Consider the following 18,501-nt stretch of genomic DNA (forward strand, 5'->3'; position numbering starts at 1 on the left):
TCACTGTTTCAATAAAAAAGTGTGTGTATATATAGCATATTTCACTACTTTTTTGTTTAAAAGTAACCTAATTCTTTACTTTTCGTATTAATGGCACTAGCTCCAATTTGTTTGCTTTCCTTTTGTTTTTGTTTTTGACTTGCTGTTACTGAGTTTTACAAGCAAATCAAATGCTGACTTTGAAGGACACCCTTCTTCTTTGCTGTGCAGTTCCCTTCTGAAAAATTGAGAATCATGGCCTGCTAACCGCTTCCTCTCTAAACAGTGAATCACATCAACTAGTGTCACAGAAAAACAGGCCTGTGGTTCCTAGATGTAAAATTGTCTGACAAAATATTGGGTCATGACTTTATTGTTCGAGTTACAGTATTTGTGTAGTATTCTGAAATATCTGCTATGAATATAGGGACTACTTATTGCATTTTATTTATATTAATCCAGAATCTAGGGTTTACATTAAAATTGTAGGTGTAGATGGAGAAAACCTTTTGTAGTATAGACTCTGCATGTATCTGGAATGCTGAATTTAAATAAGTCTGCATCAGGTAGCCTTAATTTTTTTGCTAGGTTGAGTGAGTGTTAGAAGTTCATATTTTCTTAATATATGATCTAGTATCTAAAGTTTAATGCTGCAGACAGTGTTGGTATCCCATTACTTGAAGTTTAGGTGGTGGAGCTTCTTGGCAGCCAGCTGTGGAGTCTGATTTCTGTAGCCGGTTGAATGGGTGGATCATCAGCTTGTCAGGAATATTTGTCTGCCTTTATTCCTACTCTTACCTATAGGACTAGTGTATTTCAGAAACAAGTGGATTCTTTCATTGTGAACAATGCTTGTATTTGTATTTAGAATACTTTGTTTTGCAGTTTTCAACTAGAGTGCTATAAACTAGATAAGTATCTAGACCGTTACTCTTAAACCCAAAGAGCCATTGCAAGGCTAAGTGGTGGTTTGGAATGCCCAAAGGTCTGGCAGCATTGCCCGCTAGAGGGCACCTTTTCTAATCAATTCAAGGGACAATGGTTTTGTAATACATATTCTCTCTTCTCCCCCTCCCTCCCCCCTTAACTTGAATACCACTTCTTCCCTGTACTGCAAAAGGTCAGTCTTCAAGGGCTACATTGTAACTGCATAGAATCATAGAACTGGAAGGGACCTCAAGAGGTCATCTAGTCTAGTCCAGTCTCCTGCACTCAAGGCAGGATTAAGTATTATCTAGACCATCCCTGACAGGTGTTTGTCCAACCTGCTCTTAAAAAGCCCCAATGATGGAGATTCCACAACCTGCTTAGGCAATTTATTCCAGTGCTTAACCACTGTGACAGTTAGGAAGTTTTTCCTAATGTCCAACCTAAACCGCCCTTGCTGCAATTTAAGCCCATTGCTTCTTGTCCTATCCTCCAGAGGTTAAGGAGAACAATTTCTCTCTCTCCTCCTTGTAACAACCCATATCACGAAGCAAGGCATAGGCGCAAGACTAAGATAAGAAGTAGTCATCTTTGCTGTCTCTTGCTGATGGCATGGAGGCCATACGGTCAGCTCCTACAGCACTGTTTCTGTTAATTCATGAAAAACACTGTTTGACTGGTATTGTGGATGGGGTCAAGCAAACTAAATTGTCAATCTTGTTGAGATTGTAAGCTTTTTGGGGCAGGGATAGTTAATACTGTGTATACAATGCCTAGTATAGAGGAGCTGAGAGCAGAGCACCTAGGCTCTACCATAATACAAATAACTTATAGCCTAGATTTAACTTCAAAGCACATCTTCCCCATGTCCACAATGGATAGCCAAATGGTGTTAGCATATGATAACAGCTAAATATTTTTTTAAGCACTATTCCTAAATCTAGCTTTTGAGGATGTGGACTAAAGTATGTGTACGAAAGCATTGAGTTTAGGGTATAAAAGAACACGGTCTGCTTTGAACAGGCTTCTTACCAAAATTCTGGATTAAACTGTTTTTATTAAAAATAAATATTCCAAATGCAAGGTAAACTGAGCACAGAAGTACTGTAACATTTTTATTTTCACATTTTACTCTATATTCCTAAAAATCACTCACTCGTTTGGTCAGTCTGCTTTGTTCTTCAGAGGACTGAGCAAATGATGTGGTACAGAGACACTTGTCAAGTGCGTGCAAAAAATAGGCAATGATGCAGGATCCTGGCTTGCTCATAATGATATTGCTGATTGCACAACAGAACCTAGAGCATGGAAGATCGCTGGAACTGCAGGGGAAGCTGTGTTAAAGTGATTCAAATGACAGCTCCTGGTCCAAATCTGATCATAACCATCCAGTAAAAGTAGTCTACACACTAAGGATATTAAAATGCCAGTAATGCATAGGATAAGGTTAAGTGGTGAAAAGCAAAACTTATGCCATGACTCATCCTACCACTGTAAAGATTTAGATTTTGAAGATAATGTTGAGAATGAATTTGAAAATCTGTCATAAGTGGCTGGTTACTGTTTGCAAGACCCACCTCAGTACAGTTAAAGCAACAAGCTTCAAGGTAACCCAGAACACCAAGAATTATACTACCTGGTCAGATTTTAAAAATCTATTTTAAAACTTAATGGCTGGGTGAAGACTTAGTACTAATATTTACTTTTTTAAAGGTATGTTTAGCAGATGATTAGTCCACGTTACAGTGGAAATTCTAGTGTACTTTTTTTGGATGGTGTGATGACAGGCTTAAAAATCTCATATTAGTACTGCTTTTTCATGTTGTAGGCTGTGGCATAAATGCTTGAGTACACTCAATAGCTTTGTAGCTTTAATTCAGAGGCACTTTGCCTTAAAGTCCATCCTTGAATTTGGGAGAAACTAGCAGTACCAAAATGGTTCAGATCATTAGCGATCCTCTGTGCTGGGTGTTGCAAACTGAAATGGGCTAAAATAATTGGGAAATCTTCACTTCACAATGTGGTGTGGAGATGTAGATCGTTAGAGTTATGGAGACTGCTGTGAGGAAAGCAACTAAAGATTGAAGGAGACAGCTGTAGCCTATCCAGACCTCTCTTCTGAGAGGTGGAACTTGCAAGGGTGCAAGACGGAAAAATTAACGTGGGAAGAATGCAGTAATTTGCACACATACGTGTCCATTTTCACTATTCCAACCTGGGTATGTAGATGTTCATGTGACTCCAAAACAGCTTCAAATGGCTTCATAATCCTTTTGAAAAGCAAAATGTATTTTTTTTCCCCCTTCTAGATGGAATGAACCTTCCCTGTTGAATGCCTCCAGATTTCCTGTTGGATTTCACGTGTGGAGAAACATTTTCCTTTTTGTTGAAGCTGCTCTGTGGCAGACTGAATTTTGGATCCAGGATTCACAAGGTTTTTTAATCTTGAAGAGGCAGCCACAGCTGAATCACGTTAGCCTGACATCACAGCCACCATGGTGCTGTCACAGAGGCAACGAGACGAACTGTAAGTATTTTTTTACAGTATTTATTTAAAATAGCAAAAGTAACCTTTGCTTACACTTGGTTCTTATTTCATCAGCCTTCCAAAGAAACACTGATCTTTCTCTTCCAGTTTGATTCCAATGAAATGGCTCTTCACGTATTTGTTCTACTTCAGTTAAGTTTCTGTGAATTACCTTTTAATGATCTCTCTACATCTGTACTTTGGTTATACTAGCAAAGAACTTGCTGGTATAAACTTGAGTGTTTAAGGATAGGAGTTCAGGAATGGTAGACTGGAGGAGGGAAAACGTAACCAATTATTTGAAACAGTCTTTTAAAACTTTTATACTGTGAGGTCGAAGCTGGAAGTTTTGGTTTTTGGCATAGGAATGATTTGTTGAAAATTAGATGTAGTTTGTTCAAAGTACATAAGAATAAAATATTGAAGTTTAGAGTTTTAAAATATTTGCTCTGTGTTCTGTTTGTGATGCCTAGCAAGCGCACACAAGTTCTGCAGGACCAATGTAAATAGAGTCAAAACAATATGCAGGTGTGTGGAATGAGAAATATATGTCCAATGCAAGTAAAATGATGATAAAGGTACAGTGTTGCTAAGTCTCTAGTTTCCAGACATAAAATAAATGATCCCCTTCTTGCAATCTGTCCGTGACCCACTCTGCTTCATTATTGGAGTTCACAATAAATAACCTACTTTCCAATTTCCATTGTCACCCTTAGCCTCTCTTCCCCCATCAATGAAAGAGAGGGGTGTTAGTCATGAAGAAATTAATACAAAATGAGTCCAGAAGTCTCTCCAAGTTCCTTGTTTTAATGGGGGGAAATAAAAGGGAAGGAAGATGGTGTCTTGGGCAGATGCTGGTGCATCTCCTGCCACGCTACCACCATTCTGGCCTGGTATGGATCTAGTCAGCAGGGTTCCTATGTGCCCAGAGGCACAGGACTCTGGGACTACTGGAGCAGCTTACTCCCGCCTCCCTACATCCTCTTCTAGAATGAAAGTTCAGCTTAAGAAGACGAGACAAATGTGGTGTCAGTTCAATTTGGGAGCTAGGCAATTGTCACATGATAAACTATGAATGGTCTTCTGTGCATATACTCTTCTGCATGTGTGCTTTTGCAGAAAACTACGATGGGATGTTTTAAATGGTGGTTGCATACAGGAGTTGGTTTGGTTTAGCACAATGCCCCAATTGTTGATGGACAACAGCCTAAAGTGCTTAAATGGCTCATGAATGCATGGACTGAACTATCCCCCTGTTATAAAAAGGGAAGGGAAAAGTTGGAGGAATTTTACCTTGTTAAAAATAAAATAATAAAATGCTTGGTAAAAGAACTAAAACAGATTGGGAGTCAGGAATCCTAGCATTCTTATCCAGGCTCTTTTGGTGTCTTGCTGTCTGATCTTGGGCAAGTCACTTCACCTCTCTGCTTCAGTTTCACCCTCATAGGTATCTCCTCCGTGTCAGTACATCCCCTTAATATAAACATAAATAGTATTCACATGCCATTTCTTCCAGGTTTTATTGTATTAAAGTAATTTTAAGTGAGGCAAAACCCTGATGTACTAAAACGGCATGTGAACTATTACATTTTTTTCATGAAGGGTTATGTGGGTATTTATAGCCTTGTTTATGAAAGGGCTGGGGATAAGTGAGGCAGGAAAGGCTTCCTGAACACCTCTAGAATTAAAATATTGTCTTTTGGTTGCTAGACGCCAGAACTTCAAGGAACAAATATATGAACAGGAAGGTGGGGATAATGAGACATTCTGCATGGATAATTAGGAGTTGACAATGCACTTGGGGCTCCTTTAGAGGAGGGATGGCCTGAAAAGATAGTAGAGAGGTCAGAGATCCATTCATTCTGCATATGGAGAGTAGGAAATACTGGGAGGGAGTTGATGGTTCTCTCTGAATACAGACAGTGGGTTCAAGTATCAGGGGGTAGCCGTGTTAGTCTGTATCTACAAAAACAACAAGGAGTCTGGTGGCACCTTAAAGACTAACAGACAGTGGGTTGATGTCTAGAATGAATGCATAAGGGAAGAGGAATGTATAACAGGAAGAGGGGGATGTGATGAAGATCCTAGAGAATGAGCAGGGATGTGGAATGCCGAGGAACTGGGGAAAGCTAACTGGGTAGAGGTTGGGGAGGGACTTGGAGATGTCTACTGGTCCAGTAGTTTATAAGGGAAGGAAGTTAAAAGAAATTTTGGTACATGCCTTATTGTGTTGGGGACAAATGTGTGCGTGAGAGCAGGAGAGAGAGGATTCCATTGATTCTTTTTAAAAGCTTGTCCTCCATGGTGATATTTTAGGTGAAAACCTTGTATGAAGTATTTTGGGGGCCCATCTTTGTTTTTTGGAAGAATCTTGTTTAGGCCTGTTAATAGGTGTGAGGGGTAAAACATTTGTATTTTTAGAGGTTGCTGCTTCACTTTAAGGAATTAATATTTAGTGCTTAAAGAGCACTTTGAAATAAACTATTATCCACATGTTAAAGAAGACTTAATGATGTGAAATGTTTTTGAAAGTGCTTTAATTCAGCTCAAGGAATTAGTACCAGACACTTGTCCTTCGAAAGTTTTTTGTGAAGACTTGTTACTGGATAAGTGCAGTCCTCCAATTTTTTTTTACTTTTGTGAGAAATGAATGTTGGTACACAGCATAATGATAGTAAAACTTAATTACAAAGATTCCTGTATTCCCAAAATAAATTGAGCTTGCTACTGTTGGTGGCACTTAGTGATGCACTGTGGAGTGTAACATATTCCACTCCCAGTTCATTCAGTACATCATCCTATAGCATTCGATTATTGCAGCTTCTCTGTTATTAGCCTACCCCAATGAGACCATATTGATGATGTCAGTAACTTGCCTTAGTGGAGAGTCAAGAGCCAGTATATCATTGAGCAAAAGGAGATCTTAATCTTCATGGGAACAATGACTGTTGTCAGTCAGTGCTGGGCTTCTGATTTACAAACTACTGATAATTTTTTTGTAGGGTCTTAACTGTCTGACTCTTCTAAACGTAACCAAGCAGTCCTTTATTGTTCAAATAATCCTAAAGTTGGCACCTTATTACTGGATACGTGTTTCATTTGTATCTTCAGAAGTGTATTTGCTCAGGTTTTTTCACTGCTCAGGTGACTGGAAAACACAGCCTGGTTGTCTGATAATACAAGGGTGAGCTCTGTAGTAGTGCTGGCACTTAGCAGGAATTTTTTTTGTAAAATGCTTAGATTATTATTGCTGGTCAAAATGTTTAATTACCCTCTTGACGAATAAGTCATTTTGTAAAGTAGTGCTAGTTGAAAGGAGTAAAACTTCCACTGTGTTGTCCCGTGCACGTGATTATAGTTTGTCTGGTTTCATATCAATGATGGACTCTGCACAACATGTCTCTAGTAAGCTGTAAAGCAGGATGCTATGAGAGATATATATTTTGGATTATCCATAGAATTGCCAGGTTTATCTCTGGCCCTGAACTTCTTTGAGAAGAAGTGGTAGGATGAGGAGAGGTTGAGATTGCAAGTGGCTTCTTATTTAAGATTTTTAAAGTTAAATGAGGTGAGATTTGTGGTTTTACCATTTAAAAAAAACTGGAATTGGTCTAAAGCCTTGGAATATTTTAAGTGCTTTTTAGTTATTCAGTGAACAAAAAGATGCTATCTGAAGTATAAGCTGCTTTACAGTAACACATTGGTATGCACCCAAGGAAACGGAGTTCCTAATAGTGGGAGACAAACTGAGGACGTGGACATTCTATTCTTGCTTGAGTTACTACACGTACTGGATTAGACTTTTTGAATATTAGCCCATACCTGGGAAAGGTGGGTTTTTTTGAAGTGTGGGACTACTCAGAAAAGTGACTATGTAAAAATGGAACTGCTTTACTGTGTAGATCTGTTTTTCTCCGACATTACCAATTAAAAACTTAGTTTTACAGAATAATACAATGTATTCTAAAACTTGGGACATGTTCACTTGAGAGAATTGCACTGTTTAATCTAAGATATGAATTTAAACCAACCTAGTTAAACCAGTGCAAATCCCTGTGTGCACGGTTATTTAGGTTTGTCTTAAAATTGCTCCCCAAAAATCTACTTGAGCTAAATCAAAAGCTGCTCTTAAACCACTGCGGCTTTTATGTACTTAACCTGCGTTTTCATCCTTACTTAAAGGGATAATGAGTATTAAAATAGTGAGCAAGAGCTGCCTTTATCATCATCATTTATCTATTAAATACTGAATTTTTTAATCACAGCAAGTTTGCTAGAATTTAAAACTACATACTAAATGTGCATTTTTGTTTTACTGGTCATATTTTGACATGACAACTTCATATGCCATGTTTGCTTTTAAAGTTGGTTTGAAGGTTTTAGTCATGTTAGCTGATGCTGTCTTAATACAATGAAGAACAAGGTTTACCTTATTGGTTACAATTTGAAAATCTGTACGCATGCATTCTGTATTTTGTTTTTCAGTACTGTTCAGAACTGTGGCTAAGATAAGAATGTCTTACTGTTAAATCTTTTTTTCTTTGTCTAGAAATCGAGCAATAGCAGATTACCTTCGATCCAATGGTTATGAAGAGGCTTATTCAGTTTTTAAAAAGGAAGCTGAGTTAGATGTGGTGAGTTGAAACACAAGATTCTTCATAAAGCTCGTTTGTTCTGTAAACCATTATACAAGTTCTGTGGAGTGCACTACTTCTGCTAAAACAGTCCTGTTAGCCCTTACAATGTGGAAATCAATACATCATACTCACACTTAATGCAATAATCGCTTTAAGACACAGTAAATGTTCTCTCTATATTGTGATGGTCTCAACTCTGTAACATGAAGTTTCTTGGGCAAAATTCGTCCCCCTTTACTCCCCTATTCCTGACACTGGTGTATTGTTCTTTAGGCCTGTTTTCCACCTGCCTGTCACCCATCACTCCAGAGCATCCTGCTTTTCTGTGGTATTGTAGGGATCCAGTTCCTAAAGGGCTCTGAGTTCCTCCAGGATGAAAGGTGCTATAGCAATATAAAATAAACTTTTTCTTGATACCAAAAAAGTAAATGTTCAGGAGAATGCATTTCATTTTCTGGGACACACAATATTATTCCTTGAGTGTTCTGATCATGGTGATCATCTGAACCTGGCTGTATTAGTTTAACTCTGCTGGAAAATTAATCCATTTCCTTGGTTACTCAATTCTTCTACTGAACTTTCTCCAGATATAGGATGAATCAGAGCCCCTCCTAAAATGCTTAAGGGTCCCAGCTGGAGAAAGGAGTACAAATTATTCAGTTTTCCAATTTAGTATTATGGAAACAGACTGTTAGTTTCAACCTTAACAGTGGTAAGACTGATTCACTTTTGACCCCTCTAGCTTTGTTAAAACTAACCCTGTCCATATCAGGTTTGGCAGGAAGTTTGAAGCCAAGGGGAAACCTTTTGGAATGCATGAAGTAAATAGGATGAATTGTTTGTGCCATAAGGGGAAAATGTGGGGATTGTCATACTTCCAGAAATATCCTTTTGTATTCACTCTAAAAATGCTGTAAGGGGTTTTAATCTTTTGGCCTCTACTCTTCTGTACTGGGAAGGGGTTTGTGGACCCCGCAACTAAGGCAGAGACAGGAAGAGAGCTGGAGCAGTACTGGGCCAGGAATGCTCTGACCCTCCGGCACTGTTGAGCATGCTCCTGGGGAAAAGACCAGTATAAAGAGATCTCCAGCAGTCCAGCGGAGTGGAGGAGAGAAGGCATTTCCTGGAGGAGCATGGCTCTTCAGTAGTAGAAGAAGCCGCCCCTAATAAGGAGGTCTATGTATGAATCCCCTCCCCAGCCATCCTTCGAAGGAAGGAGAACCACACAGTAGCACCAGAGGGTCTCCTGTATCAGCCCCAGGCTGTGGGGGGTTTGAAACAAGGGACTCTAATCCAATAGCAGCCACACCTCAAACGGAGGCATCATGTGTGGTAGGAAGTGGCCCAGGGGAAGGTGAGCAGGAGGTGGGCCTAATCCTGGCTATTCCACGCTTTTCCTACCCAGCCCAGATTCCCCTGTTCCTAACCCTGGGATGAACAGGACCATGGGTTACCGACAAGGAAGCTGACCCAGCTGGGACTCGGTCCAGGACACATTGGGTTGAAAGAGACTGGAGGCAGAAGGCCAGACCACTAGGCCTGCTGACTGAACAGACAACACTGCTACATGTACTTATATGCATATATTCTAACCTTTTAAAATTTTCTGGCTTTCTGATGTCTATTTAACTGCTAGAAAGTCCCCTCTCTTACTCCCAAATTTAATTTTTTACTGGGAATTATACAGAAGCAGAGAACTAAAGGAGGCTTTTGTAGTCTAGAGCATTTATCTAACCAACTACTATTAAGTGACTTATGAATTCTGGGCCTCCTGTTTTGAAACCTTAGTCAGCACCACCTATATAGGATTAATGTGCTAGTGCAACATGTTTTGTGTAGTGGATATACTAATTGCTGAACTAAAGTGAAGAAATCAGGTGTCTGCTCCAGTTGTAAGTACCTTCCAGATGTGGCTGAAACAGTTTGGTGCCTCTCTCACACTATCATTGATTGTATTCCGTATAGTCATGGGAGGCAGGGGGTAGAGGGATGTGTAATAAGTAGTAGGGCGTGTTGACTGAAAGTGCTCATGTCACCTTTAATCCCGTAAATACTAGCCTCTAAAATTGAGTCAGTTATTACAGATTGAGAATACCTTGCATGTCAGTAAAATTACTAATATTTGACATCTTGAACTCGATGGCCGCAAAGACTTATTTTTAAAAAATAAATCATTTAAAACTCAAGTGAAAGCATCTCTTGAACAGTTGAACATATGCCATTTGTTTAAAAATTGCTCTTTGATTTTTTCCTAGTATTGATTTTTTGGAAAGACATTAAGCACATTCTGACCCAAATACTTCATCTATCAACCTTTTTTTGAAGGTCCATTTAAACTTTTATTAAAACTACCATTTCTATAAAATAACAGATCTGCAATCATATTATTCTCATGTTATCCACATACCTTGCTTTTTTACTCCATAATCTAAGATTTCATAGAGGAATAAGTTATGAAGGTCCTTTTGAAACTGGAAAGGCTAATAACATTGCACGGTTTGCATCTGCAGAGACTGTCAATAACAGTTAATGTTCTATGAGCAGTAAAGCCTGTACCATGTTAGTCACATTTTCAATGTTCATCATACTGAGAGTATCCAGAAAATGTTCCTGTTATGTCCTGGGTTGGACTCATAAAGCTACTTCAGTACCTGAAACTGCTAGAAGTCAGTTGGTGGTAATGTAGAAGGAAGAAAAGTTTTAGTAGTGTTAACTTAGTTACTCAGAAATCCTGCCAAACAATTTATTTTGACAGAATAGCCAGTTTACTGCTTATTAGAAATAGTGGGCCAAACTTATTGTCATCGTAATTCCATTGATGGATTCACAGCGCAGGTGAATTTAACCCTGTCTTTCATTTTTGTTTCATTTGTATGGTACTTGTCTCCATAACAACTGGTCAGTGGAACTTGAAAACTGGATTATATTCAAATTCAAAAACTTCTTTTGCATATGTGCAATGTGTTTTGACCAAACACTTGCCAGTTTTCTCACTTCCAAATCATATGAAGAAAATCCCTGATCTTTGTTTTACTGACTCTAAAATGGACAAATCCCTTGTTTTGGATTGAAAATCTGTAGTGAAATTAATATTATGTTCATATATGTAAGATTAATCAGGAGAAGTTTTGAGTTGACTATGAGCAGGTTACATTTGTGATTGTGCTTTCCACCTATTTCTGAAAATAACCCTCAGGACTAGCAAACAAACTATGTAAATTAGCATTTCTCTTAAAATTTGGATTGTTCATCCTATTTTCCAAAATATTCAGTTGAGGTTTTACTTGATTTTCCCTAAACTGCACTCAGTGTTCTAAGTAACAAATCAGCAGAAAGGTTTAATTGGGATATCCTACATTTTATAATTGAAAACCATAAAAACATTCACTTATCAAACTTATCCATCAACCTAATTAAGTGTTCCCTCCCCATCCCCCCAAGGTTAAAAGACCTAAATATGGTAGGCAATCTGGTTATTTGATAGTCTTAAGGGAGGTACAAGAAAATCAAGTTAGTTAAAATTGCACATAGGAATTTTCTCATAGGAAAATGTGAATTAGATGGGACTACTTTAAAACAGCTAAAAAGGACTAACAATAGTGGGTTCAGTGAGTGGTAAGGAGTTAAGCAGAGCCCTATCTGGGGATTGATTCTGGTTCCAATACTGATAAATGCTGCAAATAAATCAAGTTCTCCCAAACATTGCTGGAGTAATAGGCTGCTCCACCATGGAGCCTGACCCAGATAACGCATTTGTCTAGAAACTTTCTGTGACAGGTTGCCCCCTCTCTGGGGTACCACCTGATGTACTGGGGTACCACTGAACCTGCTGGTTCTACCAGTTTGTGTTCCCTTGCACTGCCCTGCTGAGCCAGGCCCTCAAGCCTCCTCCAGCACACATACATGTAGAGCCACACCCAGGTGCAGAAAGACAGACACTGAGATCAGCTCTGTGTAGGAAGACTTAGCTTGGGTATTGTCCAGCACTCAAATGCACACCCCCTTTGGAGTGTAAACCCAAAATTATATAGTCTTGCACTGCACAGAAATCTGTACAGTGTAAGCTCATTAAATCTGCCCCCTCCCTCAATATGGAGGAAGATATACACAGCTTTTTGAGCAAGAGAGAGTCCTGTGGCACCTTTAAGACTAACAGATGTATTGGATTCATAAGCTTTCGTGGGTGAATGCATTCACCCACGAAAGCTTATGCTCCAATACATCTGTTAGTCTTAAAGGTGCCACAGGACTCTGTTGCTTTTTACAGATCCAGACTAACACGGCTACCCCTCTGATACTTGACAGTTTTTTGAACCCTTTTCCCTCTCCCCCCAGCTAATGAATTCCACATACTGGCTTCAGAATAAGCAAAAACAAGTTTAACTACACAAGATGGATTTTAAGGGATTAAGGGGTAGCAAAAAGATCAAAGCAGGTTACCTTAGTAAGTAAACAAAAACCTCAAACTGAGTTTAATAGTCTAGATAGGTAGGATATAAATTAGCAAATTCCCATTCTGAGTGATAACAGGCTGGCAGCCTCGGACCATCACTTTCCACAGTTGAGTCCTTACCCCTCAGGTGTTTCCCAGTGTGTTGTTGCAAGGAGAATGAGGTCTCCTCATGATGTCATTGTTCCTCTTTTATATTTTCTTCCCACTTGCTGGAAAGCTCTTTTGCTGTGACCAGGGTCAAACAGTTCCCATTGTGTAGTGCTATCTTTGAGAGGTTTCTATTGTACATAGTTCCTGGGGTAATCCTTATACTTGTGTGCATTTCCTCAATAAACCATTAACATTGTTTGGCCTTTTTACTGTTGTACCTGAAAGGCTGCTTGTGGGTGTTTTCAACCTCTCACATATTTCAGTTACACATACATAGCCAAACTTCATAACTTCACATACGACAATAGCACATACAATCCAAAAAGATATTAATGTCTAGCAGATCAAGACTTTTAGAAAGATACTTCACAAGGCATACTTTACACAGAACATATGCTAATTACTTGACAGTGGTGAATATCAGGGTGTCAAGGTGTTGCACTCTGAAGACTTGCTTCTCCCCCACCTTTGTCCACAGTCTATTCTTCCTCCAGCTCCAGGTAACTCAAGACCCAGAGACAGAAGCTACATAACCTGTCACGTAGGCAGGATGCCCTTGTCTGGTTGCCTTTTTTGCCCCTCCTTGAAGCAGAGTTCTTGCTCTTGCTCTTCTCCTCTCCCACAGAGGGAGGATTAGGATTCAGTGCGTTTGCCTCCTTTCCTCATATTCTTGGTGTTTACTAGGGAAGATTGTTATCCCCCTGTAGTGGTGGGGTCAGTTGCTCATTGTTGGAGCTTCTTGACTGAGCCCCTGATCCTTAAAAGGGAGAAAAATGCTTGGGGGAAAAATCCTCAACCATCCAAGCTTTGTTATAGTTATTGCTTCTAGAGCTTCAACCTTCTGTTCCCCTCCCATGCCCCAGGCCTTGTTCATCAAAGCATATGTAGTAAGCACCTATTCCCCACCTGCATCTTGACTTCATTAAGTGAACAACCTAATGGAGTCTGTCTCTGAAAACTTAGGGGAAAAAAGGGGATTCTTGGTACTTCTGGCTGCTAGTGAAGCTTCAAAGAGCTAACTGGTCAGAGTTATCCAGTTTGTCAGGAGAGGAGAAGGAATTATCTGATGGCATGGCCCTTCTGCACCCAAAAAACAATTCCACACAGATTCCTTTAAACTTTGGTTACCTTATTTTCTCATAATCTAATAGTAAAGAATCCTGGGGTTTTAGAATAAGATTGGACACAGGATATTAATTTATTATGTCTTCATCTTGATATTGAATGAAATAAGAGTTTATGGAAATATCAGGACTCCAGAACTGCTCAACCCAAAAGGCATGTACAGATGAAAAAAGCTCTTCAGGGACTGTCATGATTTATGGGAGATGCTCTTAAGATTGATCCTGTGTATCACTCCACTTAAGAGCTTTGCCATCCAGGCAGTGCCCCAGTATCTAAGACTTGTGATAATTTCAAAAAGAACTATAACCTGGTACCAAATGATGAAGTCAGGTTTGTCAAAACATACTGCTCTGATGCACCTTCTGGAGCTAGAATGGAATATTTGTAGAGAATCCTCCAAGTCTAAACTGTTTTGTTTATCCATGGCTTGATTCATCAAATGACTTCTGTTTTGGGTAACTTTTTTGTCTCCTAACAAATATCTTTGCAAGTTACAGGATGCCTTGGCTTCTGGCATAGAAATCTTGATTTCTATAGTGTATTACTGTAACTTTCTATAACTGAAATAAGTTCCTGTGAGGAGACCAAGACTTCGGAGGAACATTACCTCACCTATATATAGCAGACTTTGCTCCTCCTTTCCTTCTTCCTGATGTAGATACCAGCAAGGATATAGAAAATATGGCTGACTTCAGGTTTCCATCTGTAGGTCTTGCAGCTCTAAGGGATCAAGTTAAAACTCATCCTGTGGCAAACTGAACAGATGAGATTTTGACCTGGTACCCAGTCTTCATTGGAGTTTTTAAAAGGGGGAAGGCTTGTTAGCTTTCATCAGTTTCAACAAACTGCATTTTCCACCTTCAACTAGTTATTGTGTGTAATTAGATTCTCTTTCCCCACCCCTCTGGGAACATTTCTTCCATTAGAAGAAGACTTATCTGATAGCAGCTGGTCAGCTCATCAGTATCGGAGCAGTCCACAAAACTCCTCCAGATTCTGCAGCATATTTGCTGCTGCATTTTCCTAATGTTAGGGAACATGTATTTAGATTTGAACTTTCATCGCTTAGGGCTGGCCTACACTGGGGAGGAAGTGGGGGGGAATCGATCTAAGATACGCAACTTCAGCTACGGGAATAGCGTAGCTGAAGTCGAAGTATCTTAGATCGATTTACCTCGGGTCCTCACGGCGCAGGATCGACGGCCGCAGCTCCCCCGTCCACTCTGCTACTGCCTCTCGCTCTAGAGGAGTTCCGGAGTGAACGGGGAGCGTGTTCGGGGATCGATTACTACCCACTGATCCGGCGGGTATTGAAGACATACCCTTACAAACTATAAGATGGCAAGCATTAACTCCATAATTGGAGCAGTGGAACCTAGAAACTTCTATGAATGTCTGCATAGTTAAAGTACATATCTCCACACTCGTGTTTCCTGTCAAGTTTCTCCCTAGTTTACTTTTGTTCCCATCCTTCCCCTCCCCCCTTCGGGCTGACATCTGCTCTCTTCCAAAGGTCTTGTATTAGTAGGTAGCCTGTCATAAGTTCTCCCTCTTCTGTTTGGACAACTGGCTTGTCTGACCCCCATCCCTTGCATCTAGAAAAACAGTACCTAATTCTTAGCGATTCTTAATTAGTTACAGCAAGCTAACTTCAGCTCAGCAACAGCTCCATCACTGACCCTTTGTTCAGCACCCAGTTCTGTCTCTGTATCGATAGCCATTTTTGTGGCCTGTCAAGTCACTGTCCCAGAATACTCAAGTTGAGGTTAGCACTTCAGCGTCTGCAGCTTGACTACACAGAACTAATGCACTGGGCAAGAACACACTCTCTAGACATCAAACGCAAAAGCTATTGGAATTCCAAGGGTTTGAGTGTCGTCATCAACCTTCATAAGATTGTTCCAGAGATGATAGGAGTCTCTAGTTGTCATCTTGTAGGGATAGCCTTTGCAAACTCCCCAAGGTCAAACCATCACTACAGCTGTCAGGCTGCATGATGGGATATGATACCTGTCTTCCTAGATACATCCAGATGAAATAGAGCCTTAAGATCAGTTCACCAGCAAGTGAGACAAACCCTTCCCCATTAGGATGGACGCTCTGGCAACTGTGTATTTGCATTTCCAAAAGAAAGGAAAAAGGAGTATGTGTCTTGCCAGAAGCTGGATTTCTCATAGTGGGCAAAGCTTTCAGGGATCAAACTGTAGTGGCCTCTGGAAGCATGATTTGAGACCGGAAGCTGTTATCCTTTCTGAACTTATTGGGTAAGGTCAAAGATTTAGAAAACTCAGCATCTGGGATACTACAGGAAATGTGAGGGCTTTTCATCTAGGTGCAGTAGACATAATGAAACTTCACACTTCAATCTCAGATTTTTTTCTCTGAGGAGAGGTTGGAGAAGGGTTCACTGTGCAGGGAAAAGCCTAGAGTTGGAGAAAAGAAATGGGAAGAGGAAAGGTCCATTTCTGAGCCCAGTAGTTATCCGTGGGGTTTTCTTTTGTTTTGTGTTTGTTTTTTAGAGAGTAAGGTAGAATCCCCCAAATGAACAGGGCAAGAAGTAATCTGCTTAAATTGCAGCAAGGGAGATTTAAGTTACACAATAGAGAACTTACTAACTGTAAAGGTAGCTAGGAACTGGAACAAATGACTTGGAGACATTGTGGAATCTGCCATTGGAGGTTTTAAGAATAGGCTAGACAAACACTTGTCAGGGATGGTCTAAACTCTAGATAACACTTAGTCCTGCCTCAGTACAGAGGACTGAACTGGATGACCTGTCAGTCCCTTCCTGACCTACATGTCTATGAGCACATCCAGCCCTTGGGATGAATCTCAAGGAGGCCTCAGATGTAGCAGTGTTCTTGCACTACTAAGATCTTTAGAAACCTTTAAATCAGTGTTACCAGTGTATTCCTGTTTTGAGAGAAGGAACACTTATGAGCCACTGTGAACACTACAAAGACTTAAAATTGCCTTTAAAGGGCCTTGAAATACCTTTTTAGACATAGTGAAATAGAGGATTTAAATCTTTATTTCTGCTTTAGCCATATAGTTTGAGAGATTATTGAAATGCCTAAAATTATTCCCATCACTGTTTGGATTGAACCCCATGATTGGTATGATGTGAAGGCCTTTCAACAAAGATGGGGTTGTATTCATCAGCTAAAAATAAGAAAAAACCACCATAGCCTATGTATGCAAGCCTGCTTTCTGTCAACTGCTTGTAAATTTTTAAGCAGTGCAGCAGATGTCTTAAGTTAGCTGATTATGCGTGCAAACATAATGGTAGCATATTTCCTTGGTTGTTGTACCTACAGGTCCGTCAGTTTTTGATTGATCAAAAGGTTAGGTAACTACAAAAACCTAATTATCGCCAGGTCACACTTACTCTCCAGTCCACACAATCAACACATCCCTTCCTATCTTGCCTTTTCTAATTTATGGGGGTTGGTGGGAAAGATAATCAGACAAATTGCAAGTAGGGTTTTCTCAGCTATTCATCCATCATCTGCAGGGAAGCAAAAAAATCTGCGGGGAACATGAATTCGGTGCGCACTCAGTGGTACAGAATTCCCCCAGTAGTAATACTCATGTGAGAGGCTCTCATGAGTCCTAGAAATAGCGGGGGGTTTTAATGGCCAGAATAAAATAATGTGGATGACTGAGACTTTGGGTTTGTGGATTTGATTCACAGAAAATCTTTGGCTAAACATCACTGTTACTTTGTAACCAAAGTAGATCGCCAAAGTATTTATGTTGTTAGTCTTTAAAAATAAATAAATTAATTAAAAATCAAGATGTCCATATGGTGACTGAATTAAGTTGATTAAAAATCAACTGATTCCTCTTCTTTCCTCCCACAAATTACTTAATTTGAATGTTTAGACATTCTTGAAAACATTATGGCTTGTTTTGGCTTGTCTCTTAACAAGTACATTATAACAACTTCTTGAATTACTGTTTCAGAATGAAGAGCTAGATAAGAAGTATGCTGGACTTTTGGAGAAAAAATGGACATCCGTTATAAGATTACAAAAGAAGGTAAAGGGGGGGATTTGAGTTTTTCATATTATACAATTTTACAATGAGTAATCAGCTTTTAAAGCAAATTATTAACGGTATTCGGTGGACTGAAATTGAAGAGAAACTGTTATATGCATTCAAAGGAAGTGTGGGCTTATTAAATGTTCTCCTAAAAGTATTTTTGGAGGCAGAACAGGGAAGGTAACAGTATCCAACAAGCAGAATATTTAGCCTTGAAATGTGTTTTCTACTATCCACTTCATCTCCAGCAAAAATATTAACTCTTCTTCTATAGTGGCTTCTCTGATATGACTCTTTGCTTCATCTCATGGATTTCTGTTGCACTTTGTGAAGATGGTGAGAGGGAAAGAGTGCCCCAAGGCTTTTTGGAAATGCAAAGGCTGAGTAGTTGTCCCCAAAAAGCTTCCTTAGCAGGGAAGAAAGCAAAAGCTCTGCTGCTAGTCCTCTTTATCTCTTCCTTTGCAGTGAAGCCTTTAGTTCTGATGCATTAGAGTAAGTGGCTCTTACTCTAATACAAACACACAATACAAAACTGTATGTGCTTAATAGAGCATCCATAGGTATATAGTGTATTAAAAGTATCAAAAATCATAGCATGTTAACAGCAGAGGCTACCAAATGTAGTGGTAAACGTTGCAGGATTTTACTGAGCTTTTAAT

The 18,501-nt window shown here is 39.6% G+C and overlaps 1 protein-coding gene across 2 annotated transcripts in view; it reads left to right on the plus strand.

Annotated features, from left to right (window-relative positions):
* The window catches only part of PAFAH1B1 (platelet activating factor acetylhydrolase 1b regulatory subunit 1), a 59,759-nt gene that overhangs the window by 23,940 nt on the left and 17,318 nt on the right, over positions 1-18,501 (plus strand). For both annotated transcript variants that reach the window (XM_054008788.1, XM_054008789.1), the window contains exons 2-4: positions 3,216-3,433; positions 7,983-8,067; positions 17,765-17,839. In XM_054008788.1, the coding sequence (XP_053864763.1) occupies positions 3,402-3,433; positions 7,983-8,067; positions 17,765-17,839 (192 nt within the window). In that variant the 5' untranslated portion in view covers positions 3,216-3,401. The remainder of the gene's footprint in view (positions 1-3,215; positions 3,434-7,982; positions 8,068-17,764; positions 17,840-18,501) is intronic.

The sequence above is a fragment of the Malaclemys terrapin genome, chromosome 18, assembly GCF_027887155.1.
Source record: "Malaclemys terrapin pileata isolate rMalTer1 chromosome 18, rMalTer1.hap1, whole genome shotgun sequence".
NCBI lineage: Eukaryota > Metazoa > Chordata > Testudines > Emydidae > Malaclemys > Malaclemys terrapin.